The 15,642-nt window shown below is 61.7% G+C and overlaps 1 protein-coding gene across 3 annotated transcripts; it reads left to right on the forward strand.

Moving 5' to 3' along the window:
* Positions 1-2,749: 2,749 nt before the first annotated feature.
* KCNAB2 (potassium voltage-gated channel subfamily A regulatory beta subunit 2) lies at positions 2,750-14,040 on the forward strand (the record flags this gene model as incomplete). 3 transcript variants are annotated; one of them, XM_080631195.1, is made up of 15 exons in its annotated part: positions 2,750-2,871; positions 3,152-3,193; positions 9,699-9,742; positions 10,126-10,163; positions 10,311-10,390; positions 10,767-10,811; positions 10,912-10,956; positions 11,028-11,071; positions 11,185-11,271; positions 12,277-12,362; positions 12,551-12,671; positions 12,825-12,919; positions 13,064-13,184; positions 13,271-13,359; positions 13,739-14,040. In XM_080631195.1, 15 exons carry the CDS (start codon positions 2,795-2,797, stop codon positions 13,826-13,828), a joined length of 1,104 nt encoding a protein of 367 aa, XP_080487321.1. In that variant the 3' UTR covers positions 13,829-14,040. The 3 variants fall into 3 exon arrangements, with proteins under 3 accessions (XP_080487321.1, XP_080487322.1, XP_080487320.1); XM_080631194.1 differs by lacking the exons at positions 2,750-2,871; positions 3,152-3,193 and adding exons at positions 6,044-6,264; positions 11,548-11,592; XM_080631196.1 differs by lacking the exon at positions 3,152-3,193 and having other exon boundaries at positions 2,761-2,871.
* Between the last annotated feature and the right edge of the window lie 1,602 nt (positions 14,041-15,642).

Here is a 15,642-nt window from a genome sequence, read left to right on the forward strand (position 1 = left end):
AGCCAGGTACGTGCGGTGCCGCGGCGGGGGCTCTGCCGTGCCTGGCCGGCAGCCATGGGCGCAATGGGCTCCTGCCCACCGGCGCACTGGGGAAGGGGCAGGCGCTGGCGGGTGCCCGCACGTCGGGGACCCTGATGGACCCCGTTACGTTGGTGCTGGTGGTACGTGACGGCCATGCAGGACGAACCCGCCCGACGTGTCGCGAGTGCTTTTGGGCTGTGTCATCCACTCGGGAGCCTGCGCTCCGGCACACACAGCACCATCGCGGGCGACCTCACGCGTCGCAGCTCGATCCCCGGCGCCGAGCGTTGTCCTCATGCCCGGCTCTAAACACACCTGAGCCCACCGGGCACGGCCAGAGCAAGGCATGAGGAGGGGAGGGAAAAGGCTGCTCTGCACCAGAGGCTTCTCAGGGCAGAGGGAAGGGGCAGGGCTGCTGCGCTGCGGATCCTGCGGCGCCGGTGCTGCGGGCAGGGGGCTGGGAGCACGGGGGGGGGGTCATGGCACCAAGCAGAGCAGGGCACGGTAACTGTGCCAAAGTCACCTTTCCCGCGGCGTGCTGGGGCGGGGGGGGACGGGGGACGGACATGTGCTGAGGCTGCTGGTTGAAAACCCGGTGAAATAGGGGTAGAAATACAGGGATGGGTACCCAGAGCGGGGAGATGCTCGGCACCATCCTCACCTGAGCAGCGGGGAAGGACACCGGGGTACCCAGGGCAAGGGTCCCACTGCTCCCTGATGCCTCACCTGCAGAGGCTTATCAGAGCTTCATCCCTGTGTTCACTTTAATTCCATGGGCAGTTTGACCTCTTCTCGCTCTGACAGCAGCATGTTTGGGATGCTACTCAGGCAGAAATCCCCCCTGTGTCTCAGCACCCACACTTGCACCCCATCGTGCTGCTGGGGATGGGGATGGAGCCTGGGGGCAGCACAGGCTCTTGGGGTACCCTCCACCTGCATCCTGCAGAAGAAAACGCTTTTCTTCTCTCTCCATCACCCCACAGAAACTCCTGCGATTGCGGACTCATGGCTGAGTTTTGCCGTGAGGAAGCTGAAGGTGCAGGAGGGGTGCTTAAGGAAGCACCAAACTACTGGCACAAAGGGGTGCTCCAGCTCCTCAGGGTGCTGAGCCCTGCCTGGTGTGCCGGTGGTCCTGTGGTGCTTCCTGGCGAAGTTCCTCCAATGCACCCCAGACTCGCCAGCCAGAGCACTCAGGCCCCTCAGCATTGCCCCGAGTTAACGGATGTGGGGCACTGATCCTGCTGAAAACTGGGGAGAGCTGAGCCCATGGCAAAGCTGAGTCCATGGCAAAGCTGAGCCCTTGGCAAAGCTGAGCCCATGGCAAAGCTGAGCCCTTGGCAAAGCTGAGCCCATGGCAAAGCTGAGCCCATGGCAAAGCTGAGTCCATGGCAAAGCTGAGTCCATGGCAGAGCAGAGCCCTTGGCAAAGCTGAGCCCATGGCCAAACTCATCCCACTCACATTCCCCATATGCATTCCCTGAGCCAGTTCCGAGCCCCACAAGAAGTTGCAGTCAGTTTGCGGCAGGGCAAGGAAGGAAGCAGCACGGCTGCACCGTGTGCCTGGGGCATGGGGGTCCCCCAGCCCCCTCCAGCTTCATTGCACTGCCACAAACAAAGTGACACTGCATGGACCGGGGGGGCTTGCAGGAGCCTGCAGGCAGTGCCGGGACTGAGCTGCTCTGTTGGAGGTAGGGACACGGGCACCCGTGAAGGTGACACTTGCAGCAGGCAGGAGGAGCCGGGAGGTTGCAGTGGCTCTGGGGCTCGGCAGGGTCGCAGCGGGCAGCGCAGGGGAGCAGAGCGAGCCCCGGCTTCCCCGAGCCTGCCCGGTCCCCATCCCGTGCCTGCGGCCAAAGGGAGGACGGAGCCGGGGCCGGGGCTGCGGTGGGCGGGCGGGTGGCTCCGCGGGGACTGGCTCGGCTGCCGCAGCCGCTGCCATTGGGCTGCGTGGGCTGCAGGGGCTGCGCCGGGATGCAGGCACGCCGGGCCTGGATGCGGGATGCGGAAGGGATGCGGGATTCAGGCATGCCCTGCTGGGATGAGGACAGGATGTGATATGCAGGCACGCAGTGCTGGGATGCGGGAGGGATGCAGGATACAGGCATGCCCTGCTGGGATGCGGGAAGGATGCAGGATGCTGGCAGTCTGTGCCAGGATGCAGGATGTGGGAGAGATACAGGATGCAGGCATGCTGTGCCAGGATGCAGGCAGGATGCGTGCCAGGACATGAGCACGTTGTGCTGTGCCATGCTCCCGCTGTGTCCAGCTGGGGAAGGAGCTGGAGGTCTCTCAGTCCCCCCGGCAAGCTGCTGGTGACCTGAGGTGTAAAGATGAGCCTGAAGGAAGGTGGCTTAAATTGAACAATTTGCCCCATTTGTGCAGGGAACCGTTGTGGATTTCTGGGATACCGGAAACTGCAGATGGTGTTGCAGGATGGAGAGCGGGAGCAGGACCACAGCTCCCTAGGGAGTCATGCGAGATTATCCTGGGCATGGGGATGGGGATAGGAAGGGTCAGGGTCTCTGCACTGAGCTCCCTGTCCCTCAGGGCTCCTGCCTGGGATGGGTTTGGGATCGGTGGGGGTCTGGAGCAGGCAGGGCTGTCCTACCCTGCCTGCCGCTGCCCGTGCCGGGTGCCCATCCGGCCCCGAGCTTCTGCAACAGGAAGCGCCGTCATGCGCGTGCCCCAAAAACCCCCATTTCTTCCTCATTTTCTCTTTCCCCTGTGGCAGGGGTGAGGCAGCGAGCGGCTCCGGGGAGCCCAGGCTGGCTCCATGTATCCCGAATCCACCACTGACTCCCCGGCGCGACTCTCGCTGCGGCAGACGGGCTCCCCAGGGATGATTTACAGGTAAGGATATGGGGCGGCGCTGGGGCTTCAAACCCGGGGCCACGGCACCCCAAAACCACCTCGTGCCAAAACCTCCTGGACTGCAAAGCCCCACATGGCAGCAGCGGCGGGTCGGGGTGCCATGGGACCAGTGGGTGCTTTCAGGGAGCGTGCCAGTGCCCGCTGCATGGATGCAGCACGGGTGGGTGCCACCGACCCTTCCCGTGGCTGCTCGGTCCCGCTCCCCCTCTCTAACGGGGTTTGTGGCATCTTTCTTCTTTCTCCCCTTTGCTGTCGGAAGTGCGAGGTACGGGAGCCCCAAGCGCCAGCTCCAGTTCTACAGGTAACCCGGCCCCTTTCCCTCCCTAAAATACCCCCCCCGGTAAGCAGACACGACCAAAGCCCTGCCTGTGCCCAGCATCACCAGCACAGGGTGGGCATCACCGCGTCTTTCCTTGCTCCTGGGTTTGACACTGCGACGTGGGGTCTCTGTGTCTGGGTGGGTTGGAGCTGCCCTCACCAGCTCCTCAAGCCATGGAGCGTGGCTGGAGGGCTACCAGGGGTCAGCTGCCATAGGGATGTGGGGCTCGGATTGGCTCCGGAGCATCTTGCACCAATGCTGCTCCTGGAAGAGGCCGCTGGCTATTCCCAAGGGCAGCTCCAGGAACCTGGCCAACTGCTCCGCTGCTCCTTCCATTAAGAGAAGCATCATTAAGCGGTACCCAGCAACACTTTCCTGCCCTCCCCACCCTTTTACCATCTGAAGCGAAGGCGGCACTTCTCCCTGCACACTGTGCCAGCAGCAGCCTCAGTGTTGCTGGGGCTGCAGCAGCCCCAGGACCAGCCCAGTGCTGGACCCAGCCTGGCTATAACAGAACAAGGGATGCGGGGCTGTCCCCCAAGGTTGCTGCAGCCCCCCTGCTCCATCTCCTCATGTGGCAAAAGGAGAGGCTGGCCTGCACCAGGGTGGCTTGGTGGCACCACGACGGCGCCTGTCCCAGCACTGCCAAGCCACTGGTGTGCTTTGGCTGCTGTGAACCAGCACTGAACCACTGCGCCGTGGGGACCAAGGAGGGACCGGCTCCGCCACGCAATGACCCGTCCATCCCCGCCGCCCTGGGTGCCGGTGGTGTGGGACCTGTCACCATGGGGCGAGGGTCGGCTGCGGGTGGAGGTGGCGATGCCAATGTTGAGAGAGCAGCGACAGGGCCCCGGCTTTTAGCGAAGAGGCCATGAATAATTTAGCTCCCCTTCGCAGGGAAGAAAATCCCCTTAATAGGGCTAATGGAACGCGGCGAGAAAGCTGGGCCCAGGGGGGCCCGGCACAGCCGCCAATTGCTGTGGACGCTGAGCGCCGACACTCCCCTAACGCAAAACCACCCGGCTCTTAAAGCTGCCCGGGGCTGCCCACAGCGGTGCTGTTGGTGAGCAGCAGCCCTGGTGTGCGGGTGAGTCGGGGCTGGTGGCACGGGGATGGGCACTGCCTATGCGGGCAGCAGGGAGGGTGCTCTGTATGGGCGATGTGTTGGCCTGGGGAGGTTTTGGGGCTTGGGGTCTCTTTGGTTTTAGGCAGGCTGTGGGTTGCCGATAGATTCCCAGCTTGGTTAGGGCCTCTCTGAGCAGCTTCCCTGTGCATCCACTTGTTGTGCCCCTGGTGCGCGCTAATGGTTCCCTGTGATTGCGCAGAGCCGGTGTCCTGTTCCCTGCTCCTTTCCTGCTTGGGCTGCGGCAGCTCCTGCTTCTCATCCCTCAGGCAGTGCCAGGATTTCTGCTAACAAACATGGATGAACCCGCTGCCTCCGCGCTCTCCATCTCCCCATAATGGCTCAGCCGAAAACCAGAGAGGTGTCAAAATGAGGCAGATCCTGCCCCATTCCTCAAAGCAGCCCAGACCAAACCCGGCTCTGCTCACTGCAGCCATTTCATTGAAGCTCTAGAGCAGCCGTGCAGCCGCCTCAGCCTTTTCCTGGCCGCTGTCAAGGAAAGGGATCCCACTGGAGCTGGATGCTGCACCCATGCTCAGCAGGAGCCACCGGTGCTGCCCCAGTTCAGACCAGCAGCCGCAGAGAAGGGCTGGCGCCGGCAGTGCCAGCTCTGGGCGCAGCTTTGTGGCATAGCAGGAAGAGGTGGCCAGGGTCCTGCTTGGCTCTGCTGCAGGAGATGGGTCCTTTTTCCCTCTCTTCCCCACATTCCCAAGCCCTGGCTGTGGAGCAGCAGCGTTGGTGTTGCAGGAGGTGCCCAGGGGTTTGGTCTCCCCTTGCCTTTTATCTTCTTGGGTTTCCTCTTCTCTCGCGGTCACACCTCAATGGCAGAGAGCGCTTTGCTTTCAGCTCCTGCTGCTGTGAACTTGAGCTTCACAGGGAAAGAAAACACCACCGGTGGGAGCCCGGCTGGAGCCTGATGCCGGCACAGCTCCAGCTCCAAGCGCTCCCCGCTCCCAGCCACCGCTTCAGCACCAGCGCCGCAGCTTTGGCTCCGGTCCCCGCTCCTCTCAGACACTGACTGCGAGGGAAATCGATGCTGGTGAGATCCCAGCCGGAGCGGCGGCGAGCACCTCGGGTGCGAGGAGCCCACTCTGCGGCAGCCTATTTTCGGCAGCCCGCACCGGCTGGGAGGTCGCTGCCGCAGCTGTGGGGAAGGTGCTGGATGGTGGCACAAGTTGCGGCACGATGCCACAGGCATGGCAGCTATTGGCGAGCCACAGCCCCTCTGCGGATGCCCTCCTTCCATAGGAGCCCCTTTTCCGTCATGACCTCTCCCGCCTGCTGGGATTCAGTGCCAGATTCTCACCAGATTCTCACCCCACCTCTGCCAGCTCCCAATTGCAACCCAACTGGTGTGACTGGGAGGCTGCGCAACCAGGGCACGTATCAGGCTGCAGCAGCTCACCAGGCTGGCACAGCCATGGTGAGCACCCACTGCAGCCCCAGCTGCCCATCACCGCATCATTCCTTGCCATGCTGCCATGCTCTCCCTTTGCGCTTCGGCTTCCTACCAAGGCTTTACCCTGCTGAAGCGCTTGGCTTTGTAAGGGTCCCTGCGCCGCAGCTCCAACATCATGGCACAGGCAAGGCTTTGCCCTGACCATCACTGGACCCTGGCATCGTGGCGGGCGCTCTCCCAGCTCTCTCCATAGCATCACCGAGCGGTCGGCAGCGTGCCCGGCGCACGGAGCCCACGCCGCGGCAGCGGGATGCTGTCTATGACGTACAGCGAGAGCCTGCGCAGCGTGGCCAGCCGGCACCCCCCGGAGTGGGGGCTGCCCCCGGCGCCCCGGCCGGCCGATGGGCTGGAGCTGCGGCGGCTGCGGGACGTGCGGGCAGCGGCGCGGGCCAAGACGCTGGAGGAGTTCCTGCGGATGCATGGGCTGTCCCTGGCCGACAGCACCGCGCGCGCCACCGGCATGAAGTACAGGTAAGGCAGCGCCGGGCCACGGGATGGAGCTTAGCGCTGGGTTTTGCATCCGGCTTCCATCACTTTCCCAGTGAGTGCCATGCTGAGATTGGGACAGGCGATGGCGTCGTGGCTGATCTTCACGGTGTGTGTGGGAGAGGCAGGTCAGCGCCATCACCTCTTGCTTGCTCGGTGATCTTTCAGCTTCTCACTTGACATCCCCTTTTGCTGCTGGGAAGTTTGCAAGTGCAAACACCCCCCGCGCCTGTGAAGAGCAGGCAGGTGGAGCAAACAGCTCCAGAAATGCTCCACCAGCCTGCGGAGCATGAGGAGCATTCCCTCGCGGAGCCGGTGCGCCGTTCGTCTGCATGCGGGATCCGGGTGCAGCACGAGGTGTGTCAGGGTTTCAGCTGACTTTGGTGCTTCTCATCACCGCTGATGCAGGCAGGATGCACTGGGCAGCCGGGCACGTGGCTCTGATGAAGGCGCGTGGCTGTTACACCCGGCACACCCTATCCGTTCTCCCTATCGTAGATGGGGTGCATGGATGGGTGCCCCCATTTAGGTTTGGGCTGGGGACAGAGGCTGATTCCCCTGTGAAACTGCAGGGGCCCTGTGGCCCTGCTGTGCCGTGCTGTGCTGTGACACGGGTCAGGTTCCCTTCCGCTCGCAATGACAGAGGTAACATTTACACAGTGGCAAGAGCCCATCTAATATTCATGGGCTCGTTATTTATTGATGGGGAGAGGCTGCCACAGCACCCCCAAAGGTGCTTCTTCAGGCTGGTGCCCCTAAAATCTCTGTGGTTGTTCCTGCTATGGGGAGCTGCTGATTGGTGCCAGGTCCGCCCGCAGCGGTGCCGGCGCTGGCACTGGTGGGATTACCCAGCTAAGGAGCTTTGCGGCAGAGGGAAGCGGAGGAGATTACAAGATTCCTCGTTAGGTCAGGGCTGAGCACACGTCGCTCCTTCAGCGGGAGATGCTGGCCTGGGTTTTGCCTCAATCCTCTTCACGGATGCTGGGTGAAATCTGGGGGATGCGCTGCTGTGGCTGCAGCCCCGGGGTGGGGGGGGCAACCGGTCCAGCTTCGGCAAACCCACGGGCTGTAACCCCAGCAGAGCCGGGGGCATCATCTCTGCCTGTGCTCTTGTGTGTTTGGCGCCGTGCGAGCGCTCCTGACGGCGGACCGTGTTTCGGTCTTGCAGGAGGGATGCTGTGGCCGGAGGGAGCCCCCTCACCCCCAACCTCAGCCTCGCACCGCGCCCCGAACCATGCCCGCAGGGGATGCCCGATGTGGCGCAGGGGTTCTGGCAACGGGGGTGCCCCCGCGGCGCTCCCCTTCCTGCACCCCCCCGAGCCCGTGCGCGCTCCCGCTGCTCCTGAGCTCATCAAATATTGAGGGCAGGAGGGTTGCCGGAGCCGCTCGGTGCCCGCAGCCCCCCGCCGTCACGTTGGCGGAGCGTCGGCGCGCGGGAGGAGCTCCCGCCTCACCCGGGGCGCCGGCTAAATTTAGGCATCTGGCGCGGCTGGCGGCCGGAGCAGCATGCAGGTCTCCTTTGTGTGCTCCGAGCACAGCATCAAGAGCCGGAGCGCCGAGGACCGCTTGAACAGGCAGAATGCCGGCAGCCCCAGCCTCGGCACCCGCGGCAAGTTCCGGGCTGTGGCCATGGTGGCCCGCAGCCTGGGGCAGCTCTCGGTGCAGAACGCTCCCTCCTCCAGCGAGTCCAGCGTCAGGCAGCCGGGGATGAAGTACCGGTAGGACGCGGGCGCGGTGGGTTTGCCGCCTGCTCGGCTGCTTCTGCTGTTCCTCGATGAGATGGGGCGGGGGGGGGGACCGGGTTGTGCCGCGCTCCCCTCATCCCCGGGTTGTGTTCTCTCGGTGCTAAAAGTGCTGACCGTGCGCCTCTCGCTTTCCTCGCTGTTTGCTCCTGTCCCCTCTCCGGCTCTGAGCCAGTGGGATGGAGGGGGGCAGCCCTGAAGCTGGGGTAGGATTAGGAGCATCCCAGTGCCTGCCGAGCCGGGGGGATCTGAGAGCCCTGGTGTGCGTTAATCCGTGGATGCTATGGCATCATTACCACACTACCAGAGACTTACCGCCCTGCAAAGCCTGCGTGGAGCCGTAAGCCTGGATCCGGGTCCGGGTCTGGAAGCGAAGGGCAGCTTGTGTGCATTGTGCCCCCCGGCCAGGATCCATTGGGTTAATGTGCTCCATGTCCCCGGCGCTGGAGCAGAGCATGGGGGGACTCCCCCCCGGATCAGCTTCATGCCATGGTCCAGCTGCCCCGCTGCAGCCCAGATGTGACCGGCACAAGGCACAAAGTGCCTGGGATGAAGGCAGCATCACCACCATCATCATACACATCAGCAGAGTCCCCTCGCACAGGCACTGGGGCGGGCAGGAACACCAAACCCCTGGGGCAGCAGCACTGGGGCTGTGTGCGGTGGCATCATCCGGGCTCAGTTCTCCTGCCCCATGGTCCTGTCCCCATCCCAAGGAGCACACCAAAGCCACCCTTTTGCAGGCAGTGGGTGACTGGCAGCTGCAGAGGACAGTGGCACGGGGGGATGCTCCATGCAAAGGGATGGGATAGGAAAGTCCTGGCACAGTGCTGGGGGATTCTGAGCTCCCCCAACATCTCTGTTGAGCAGCCGCTCAGCACTCTTGAGCAGGAAAGTGCCCATCACCAGCCCAGGAGGACCCCAGCAATGCTGGAATGGGCGGGATGGGGCTGATGCCATCCCCACCGTGATTCCCATCATTGGGACTTGAGCCACCAAAACACTGAAACCAACTCAGGGCTGGGGGGAGCTGCTGCACATCCAGATGTTGAGCAATAACGCGACGGCGCGGATGGAAGGTGCCCTGACCCGCGGTTTGCCACCGTCGGACCGGGTCTGCTGGGTACCCCGCTGCCGGTGGCGGTGGTGGCGGCGGTGGCGGTGCCTCCCCGGTTGCTATGCGACACCCGCGGGCGAGCTGCCGCGGCTCACCTACACTTTATTTATTTTAACGCTCCTTTCTGGAGCCTTTGTCATCCTTAGCGAGGAGCTGGTTCCCCAGCGCCGGGTGCAGGCGGCTGCCAGCCCGGCCCCCTTCCCAGAGCTGGGATTCAGGGATGCTCCACTTCACCAGGACACCCAAGCATCCGAGCCCCGCACAAGCCCGATTCTCCTTGCAGAGAACGGGCACAGCTCGGGACACATGTGGGATGCTCCAGGCGTGATCATCTCCCCATGTCCCATGGCATGCTCACCCTGGTGTGGATTATTAATCAATTGTGGGAGGACCATCACTGTGAGACCATCTGGGGTGGGAATTGGGATGTGGATCACAAATGGGGACCAGGGACCATCACCTCCCAGCCCCACGCGGACGGCGCACTCAGTGACGCGTGGATGCATGAGATGGCACTTTGGGGCTTTCTGGTGGTTTTCTAATGGGTTTCTGCCTTCCAGGAACCTCGGGAAGTCTGGGCTGCGCGTGTCCTGCCTGGGCCTGGGTAAGTGCCAGGGATTGCCGCAGCCCCTCAGCATCCCCTTGGTGCCATGCCTGCTGCCGGCGCTGCTGTGCGGAGGGAAGGAAAGGGTTTTCCTCTGGCCCCGCGGCGGTCTTGAGAGGCGGCCCAGAACTTGTCAGGTTCTTTCCCCTTCTCCTCCTCTGACATGATGGGAAGTGACCGGGTGATGCTGGGAGCGCCGTGCTGCACGCGGCGGGGACAACTGTGGTCACTGCATGCCAGGGCTGAGCCGCGGGAGCCGGGGTGGCTGGATGGGGCTGGAGGCAGTGGCAGGCGATGCTCACCACACTCACCACATTCACTGTGCTCACCATGCTCACCACGCGGACTGCATTCACCCCGTGTGCATCCTCTCTCCTCCACAGGAACATGGGTGACGTTTGGAGGGCAGATCACAGATGAGGTAAGGATTGTGTCCCTGCACCCCATCCCTTCCCAAGTGAAGCAGGGAGCGGATGGGGCCGGCACAGCCCCGGTGCTGCTCTCGGTGCACATGGTGTGCACCGGTGCTCAGCATCCCTTCAGCTGATGCTCACGCTCTCCCCCACAGATGGCAGAGCAGCTGATGACTTTAGCCTATGACAACGGCATTAATCTCTTCGACACGGCAGAAGTCTACGCCGCCGGCAAGTAGGTACCGCGCTTTGGTAGTGGCACAAAGAGCCTCACCCTGCACCCCGGCATCTCCAAACTGTGGCGGTGCTGGGTTTACCAGCACCAAAGCGGCTGCCAGGATGGGGCTGCGTTTGGTCACAGGGGATGCTGGCTCCTGCGGTCCCACACTGCCTGTGCCATGTGGGTAGAGCCGTGTGGGTATAGCCATGCAGCCTCCCGGTGCCGTGGCTGCGCTCGGAGCGCCGTGGCCCGGAGCATCGCAGGGAGCCCACACACCCGCTTAAAAATAGCAGCTCACGTGTGGGGAGCAGCTCGGCTCCGGGTGCTGCAGCCGGAGGGGAAGCGGTGTCCCCGCAGCCACCGCATGCACTGACATCCCCTTCCCCTGCAGGGCCGAGGTGGTGCTGGGGAACATCATCAAGAAGAAAGGGTGGAGGTAAGGGGGACTTCATCCCTCTGTGGCCAAGCCATCGCCGTGGTGCCAAGGGGCTGGCAAAGCTGGCGGAGCAGCCGGTGACTCTTCTCTCTCCCTGCAGACGGTCCAGCCTGGTCATCACCACCAAAATCTTCTGGGGAGGAAAGTAGGTAACGCACCCGCCCCGCGGCAACGGAGCCGGGGAGCGCCGGGCTCTCACCACCTTTCCTTTTCCAGGGCTGAGACAGAGAGGGGCCTGTCCCGAAAACACATCATAGAAGGTAGGGATGCTCATGGGCGCTGCTGGCCCCGGCACCAGGCTGTGCAGCACTGGTTGCCTCAGCAGCCTATGGCACAGGGCGCGGCGTGCCTGATGGTCCCATCCATGCCGCAGGGCTGAAGGCATCCCTGGAGCGGCTGCAGCTGGAGTACGTGGATGTGGTGTTCGCCAACCGGCCCGACCCCAACACGCCGATGGAAGGTGGGTGCCGCGCCGCAGCGCCGCGCTGCTCCCCGCTGCCTTCCGTCGCCATCGCGGTTGGTTTGCGCCAGGCTTTTGTTTCAAGGGCATTCTCCCTTCCCGAGCAGAATCCGCTCCTCCGCCGCCACGGTCAGCCTGAGCTATGGTGAAACCTCTGCCACCCCCAGCCCGGTGCCAGGGCAGCGATGGGGACGGGTTGGTGGCGCGGCGCAGGCTGCTGCCCCCGGCCCGGCAGCGGCCGACTCCACTCTGTCTAAATCTCTGTTTTATCACCAGGGGACCCATTTAGTTCCTCCAAGTCCAGGACTTTCATCGTAGAAGGTACTCCCTGCCCGCCGGCCGCTGCCTGCGTCCCAGCGGCACTTCCCGGGGCAGAACCCCCGTTCCTCTTGATTTCCATCCCTGTCCCCAGCAAACCCCAGCATAAAACGCACAGGCAGCATCGGCACAACCAGAACACCCGCTGCCCTTCAGACCACCCCCAGGACAGAGGCAGAGCAGCTCCCAGCCCCCCCAGGGTCCTGGCCGCGGGGCGCCCTTTGCCGCCGTGCCAGGACCGCGGCGGGTCCCTCCTCGCCGGGTGGCTCTGAGCATGCCGGGTGCTCGCTCTCCCCGCCTTTGGCTGCAGGAGCGCGCCTTGGCTTGGCCCCAGCCCGCATGGCTCAGGGCTGGCTGCCCCCAGAGGCCCCCTTGCATGGGGTCCAGGTCTCCCTCCCGTGCCGCGGGTGATGCTTCAGGCCCCTGCACCGGGTCGGTTCTGGCACCCTGCGGGGCCGGTGCTGGGAGCCTCCATAGTGGGAGAGCCCTGGCATCACCAGTGGCACGCCAGGGTCAGCTGTGGTCCCTGGCACATCCCGAGCGGCTGCTCCCTCAGTCCCTGTCCTGCTCCTTCGAAAGCATCCTCCGGACACAACCCAGCTCCCACCTCGGCATGGGGAGCGGGATGCCCACGTGTGCGGCACCCCACTAACCCCCGCCTGCCGCTCTCCCCTTCCCTCCCGGCAGAGACGGTGCGAGCCATGACCCACGTCATCAACCAGGGGATGGCCATGTACTGGGGGACCTCGCGCTGGAGCTCCATGGAGATCATGGTAGGGGCCCGGGGGGCCGTGGCGGAGCAGCCCCGGTGATGCTGATTTAATTGGGCAGCAGCTGTCGGGAATCAGGCGCTTGCAGATGCGCTTAAGCCGGAATTCTCCTCCGGATGGCTGCTCGGGGCTCGGCCGGGGGGGGATTGAGGAGCTCAGTGCGGGTGCTGAGGGTGCTGGCTCTTCGGCAGGAAGCATACTCGGTGGCCCGGCAGTTCAACCTGATCCCACCGATCTGCGAGCAGGCCGAGTACCACATGTTCCAGAGGGAGAAGGTGGAGGTGCAGCTGCCCGAGCTCTTCCATAAGATAGGTACCGCAGCAGGGGTCCTGCCCTGGCCCCCATGGTGCTCCCCAGAACCCAGGCTGAGGGGGGGGGGGCAGAGCCCATCTCCATGGGGCTGGCCAGGCCTCGTGCCGCAGTGCCTGGGGTGGCAGCATCATCCTCTCTCTGATCTGTTGTTAGGTGTCGGAGCCATGACCTGGTCCCCGCTGGCCTGCGGCATCGTGTCGGGGAAGTACGATGGGGGGATCCCCCCCTATTCCCGCGCCTCACTGAAGGTGAGCCTGGACCAGGGGTCACATCAGGACAGGCAGAGCCATGGGAGCATAACCAACCATGACCCATGGAGTCTGGGGATGCTGTGCCCATGGGAGGGCTCGGTACTCCCCAACCCCACCATAACCCCCGCTCCTGCTCCCCAGGGATACCAGTGGCTGAAGGACAAGATCCTGAGCGAGGAGGGCCGGCGGCAGCAGGCGAAGCTGAAGGAGCTGCAGGCGATCGCTGAGCGCCTGGGCTGCACCCTGCCACAGCTCGCCATCGGTAAGGGGACGGGGGGACACAGGGACATGGGGGGACACCAGGGACAGCCAGGCTCCGCTCAGGCTCTGCTCTCCCTCCTGCCCCAGCCTGGTGCCTGCGCAATGAGGGCGTCAGCTCCGTCTTGCTGGGAGCCTCCAACGCGGACCAGCTGATGGAGAACATCGGAGCAATACAGGTCAGTGCTCGCCGCTGGCATGGACCAGGGGGGGCTTTGCTCATGGGGAACAATGGGGCAGCACTCCTGCTGCAGTGCTGCAATGCACACTCCTGCAATGCGTGCGCCTGCAGCACTCGCTCCTGCAGCGCAATGTGCAGGGTAAAAGAGGCTGCAAACCTGGCTCCAAACAGAGTACGGGGCTTGCTTCATCTGAAGCTGAGCGGAAGAGATGAGGCTTTGCTGGGCTGAGTTCGACCCAGGCTCCCTTAACTGGGTCGCTCATCCGGAGAGCTGGGGCTTGTAGCATCGAGGTCACAGGATGGAGGCGGTGAGCGTGACTGCATCCTCCCTCCTGCTCCCATGGCACGATCCCGACTCCCATCATCGTCCCCCGCAGGTCCTTCCAAAGCTGTCGTCTTCCATTGTCCACGAGATCGATAGCATCCTGGGCAACAAACCCTACAGCAAGAAGGACTACCGCTCCTAAGCGCCCGCCACGCAGCCCTCGCCGCCCCGTCGCTTGCTTACGCTTTGTGGGAGCAAAGTGGAGAGCGTGGCTCGCGCCACGAGCCCGCCGCGCTGCCCCAGACCATCGCACCGCTGCGCCCGCAGGGGCTCTGGCGCGGGGGGACAGGCGCTGGCGGGGCGCGCACCGGGGCCGGAGCCGCCGCGGGGACCCGTTGCATGCGTCGCTGCCATCGGTGGTCGTGGCGGTGCGAGCGGGTGCTGTACGCCCAGATGAGGCCGACAACACGAAGCTGTTCCCCAGCCCTTCGCGTGGTATATCCCATGGGAATAGCTGCTCTCCCGGGACAGGGGTGGGATGGGGGATGACAGGTACCCCAATGGGCATAGGCAACCAATGAGCGAGCCCGGGTGCCCTGGGTGAGCACAGGGATGGGTGGGCGAGTGTGTGAGCATGTGGGTACCCAGACCCATGTATACATGCAGGGACACGCGTGTATCTGCACAGTGTGTGCCCAGGTACATGTGTGTGTAGGTGCAGCACTGCCTGTGGTACCTGCAGCCGCATTCACACAGGTGAATGTGCACACGTGGCTCTGATTACACGTGTGTGCACACTCTGAGGTGTAGTGATCTCTACCTACATCCCTATAGCTACACCAGTCTTTAGACAGGCCTCAATGCCTATTCATACATAGACATAGATGTATGCAAGGGTAGATGGACACATCTGTGTAAATCACACATATAATACATATACCAACATACCAATGTAGACATGTGTCTTCATGTATCCACAGACATATCCATCGGTACAGCTGTATGTATATATCCATAGAGAGATGTGTACATATCCCTGTGAATATATTGATTTGTATGGATATATATGCACACAGATAGAGAAATAACAGATAAATAAGGAAATTGTGGATATACAGCTACATGTGCAGATATATCTATAGCAATAGCTACATACATACTATCTGCCCATTTCTACACCTCTATATAGATACGTGACTACATACACATGGACACAATCGTATTTGTCATTCAGGGCTTATAGGGCTGGGTGTGTTGATATCCTTACCCTAAAGGGGTGTGTGTATGTATAGGAATACAGGGGGTATGTGTACACACACACAAGTAAGACATTAAAACACGTGCTGGGGTCTGTGTACACAAACACACATACACATGCACATCCCCCCCTTAGATATGTTGCTTGCTCTGGATACCTACGGCCCTTCATATATAACTACATAGATGTTTGTATGCATATATAAACATACATATGCTCATATATATATGTATAAAGTTACAGGTACGTATATCTGTATACACACATCTTGCACTATATATGTGTAGCTACACCTATACACCTTTACCTGTATTTATATCTACTCTTGTGTATAAATACATAAAAATTGCAAATACAGATGTGTGCCTGTGCATATACACAGATGGATACACCTGTATGTCCATAGGTACAGATATATCTACATACGTATATATGCACATATAATTTACAAATATATGTGTATATCTATACACAGATACAGATATGTATATGTACACTGATGTAAAGACAGATTCATACATCCATAGCTACATATATATATGCCTTTCTACCCATACCTATATACACACCTCATGCATTGACTTATCTATATACATAAGCATATATAGACACCTGAACACACAGGTACTAAAATTACAAATACATTATATACACACGTACAAAAATACACGATGTGTGTATACATACACCTATAGCTGTACCTGAATATCTACACCTTTAGCTACACCTACACATCAATACCTATTTATATCTAAACT

This window comes from Psittacula echo (assembly GCF_963264785.1).
Source record: "Psittacula echo genome assembly, chromosome: 17".
Classification (NCBI taxonomy): Eukaryota; Metazoa; Chordata; class Aves; order Psittaciformes; family Psittacidae; genus Psittacula; species Psittacula echo.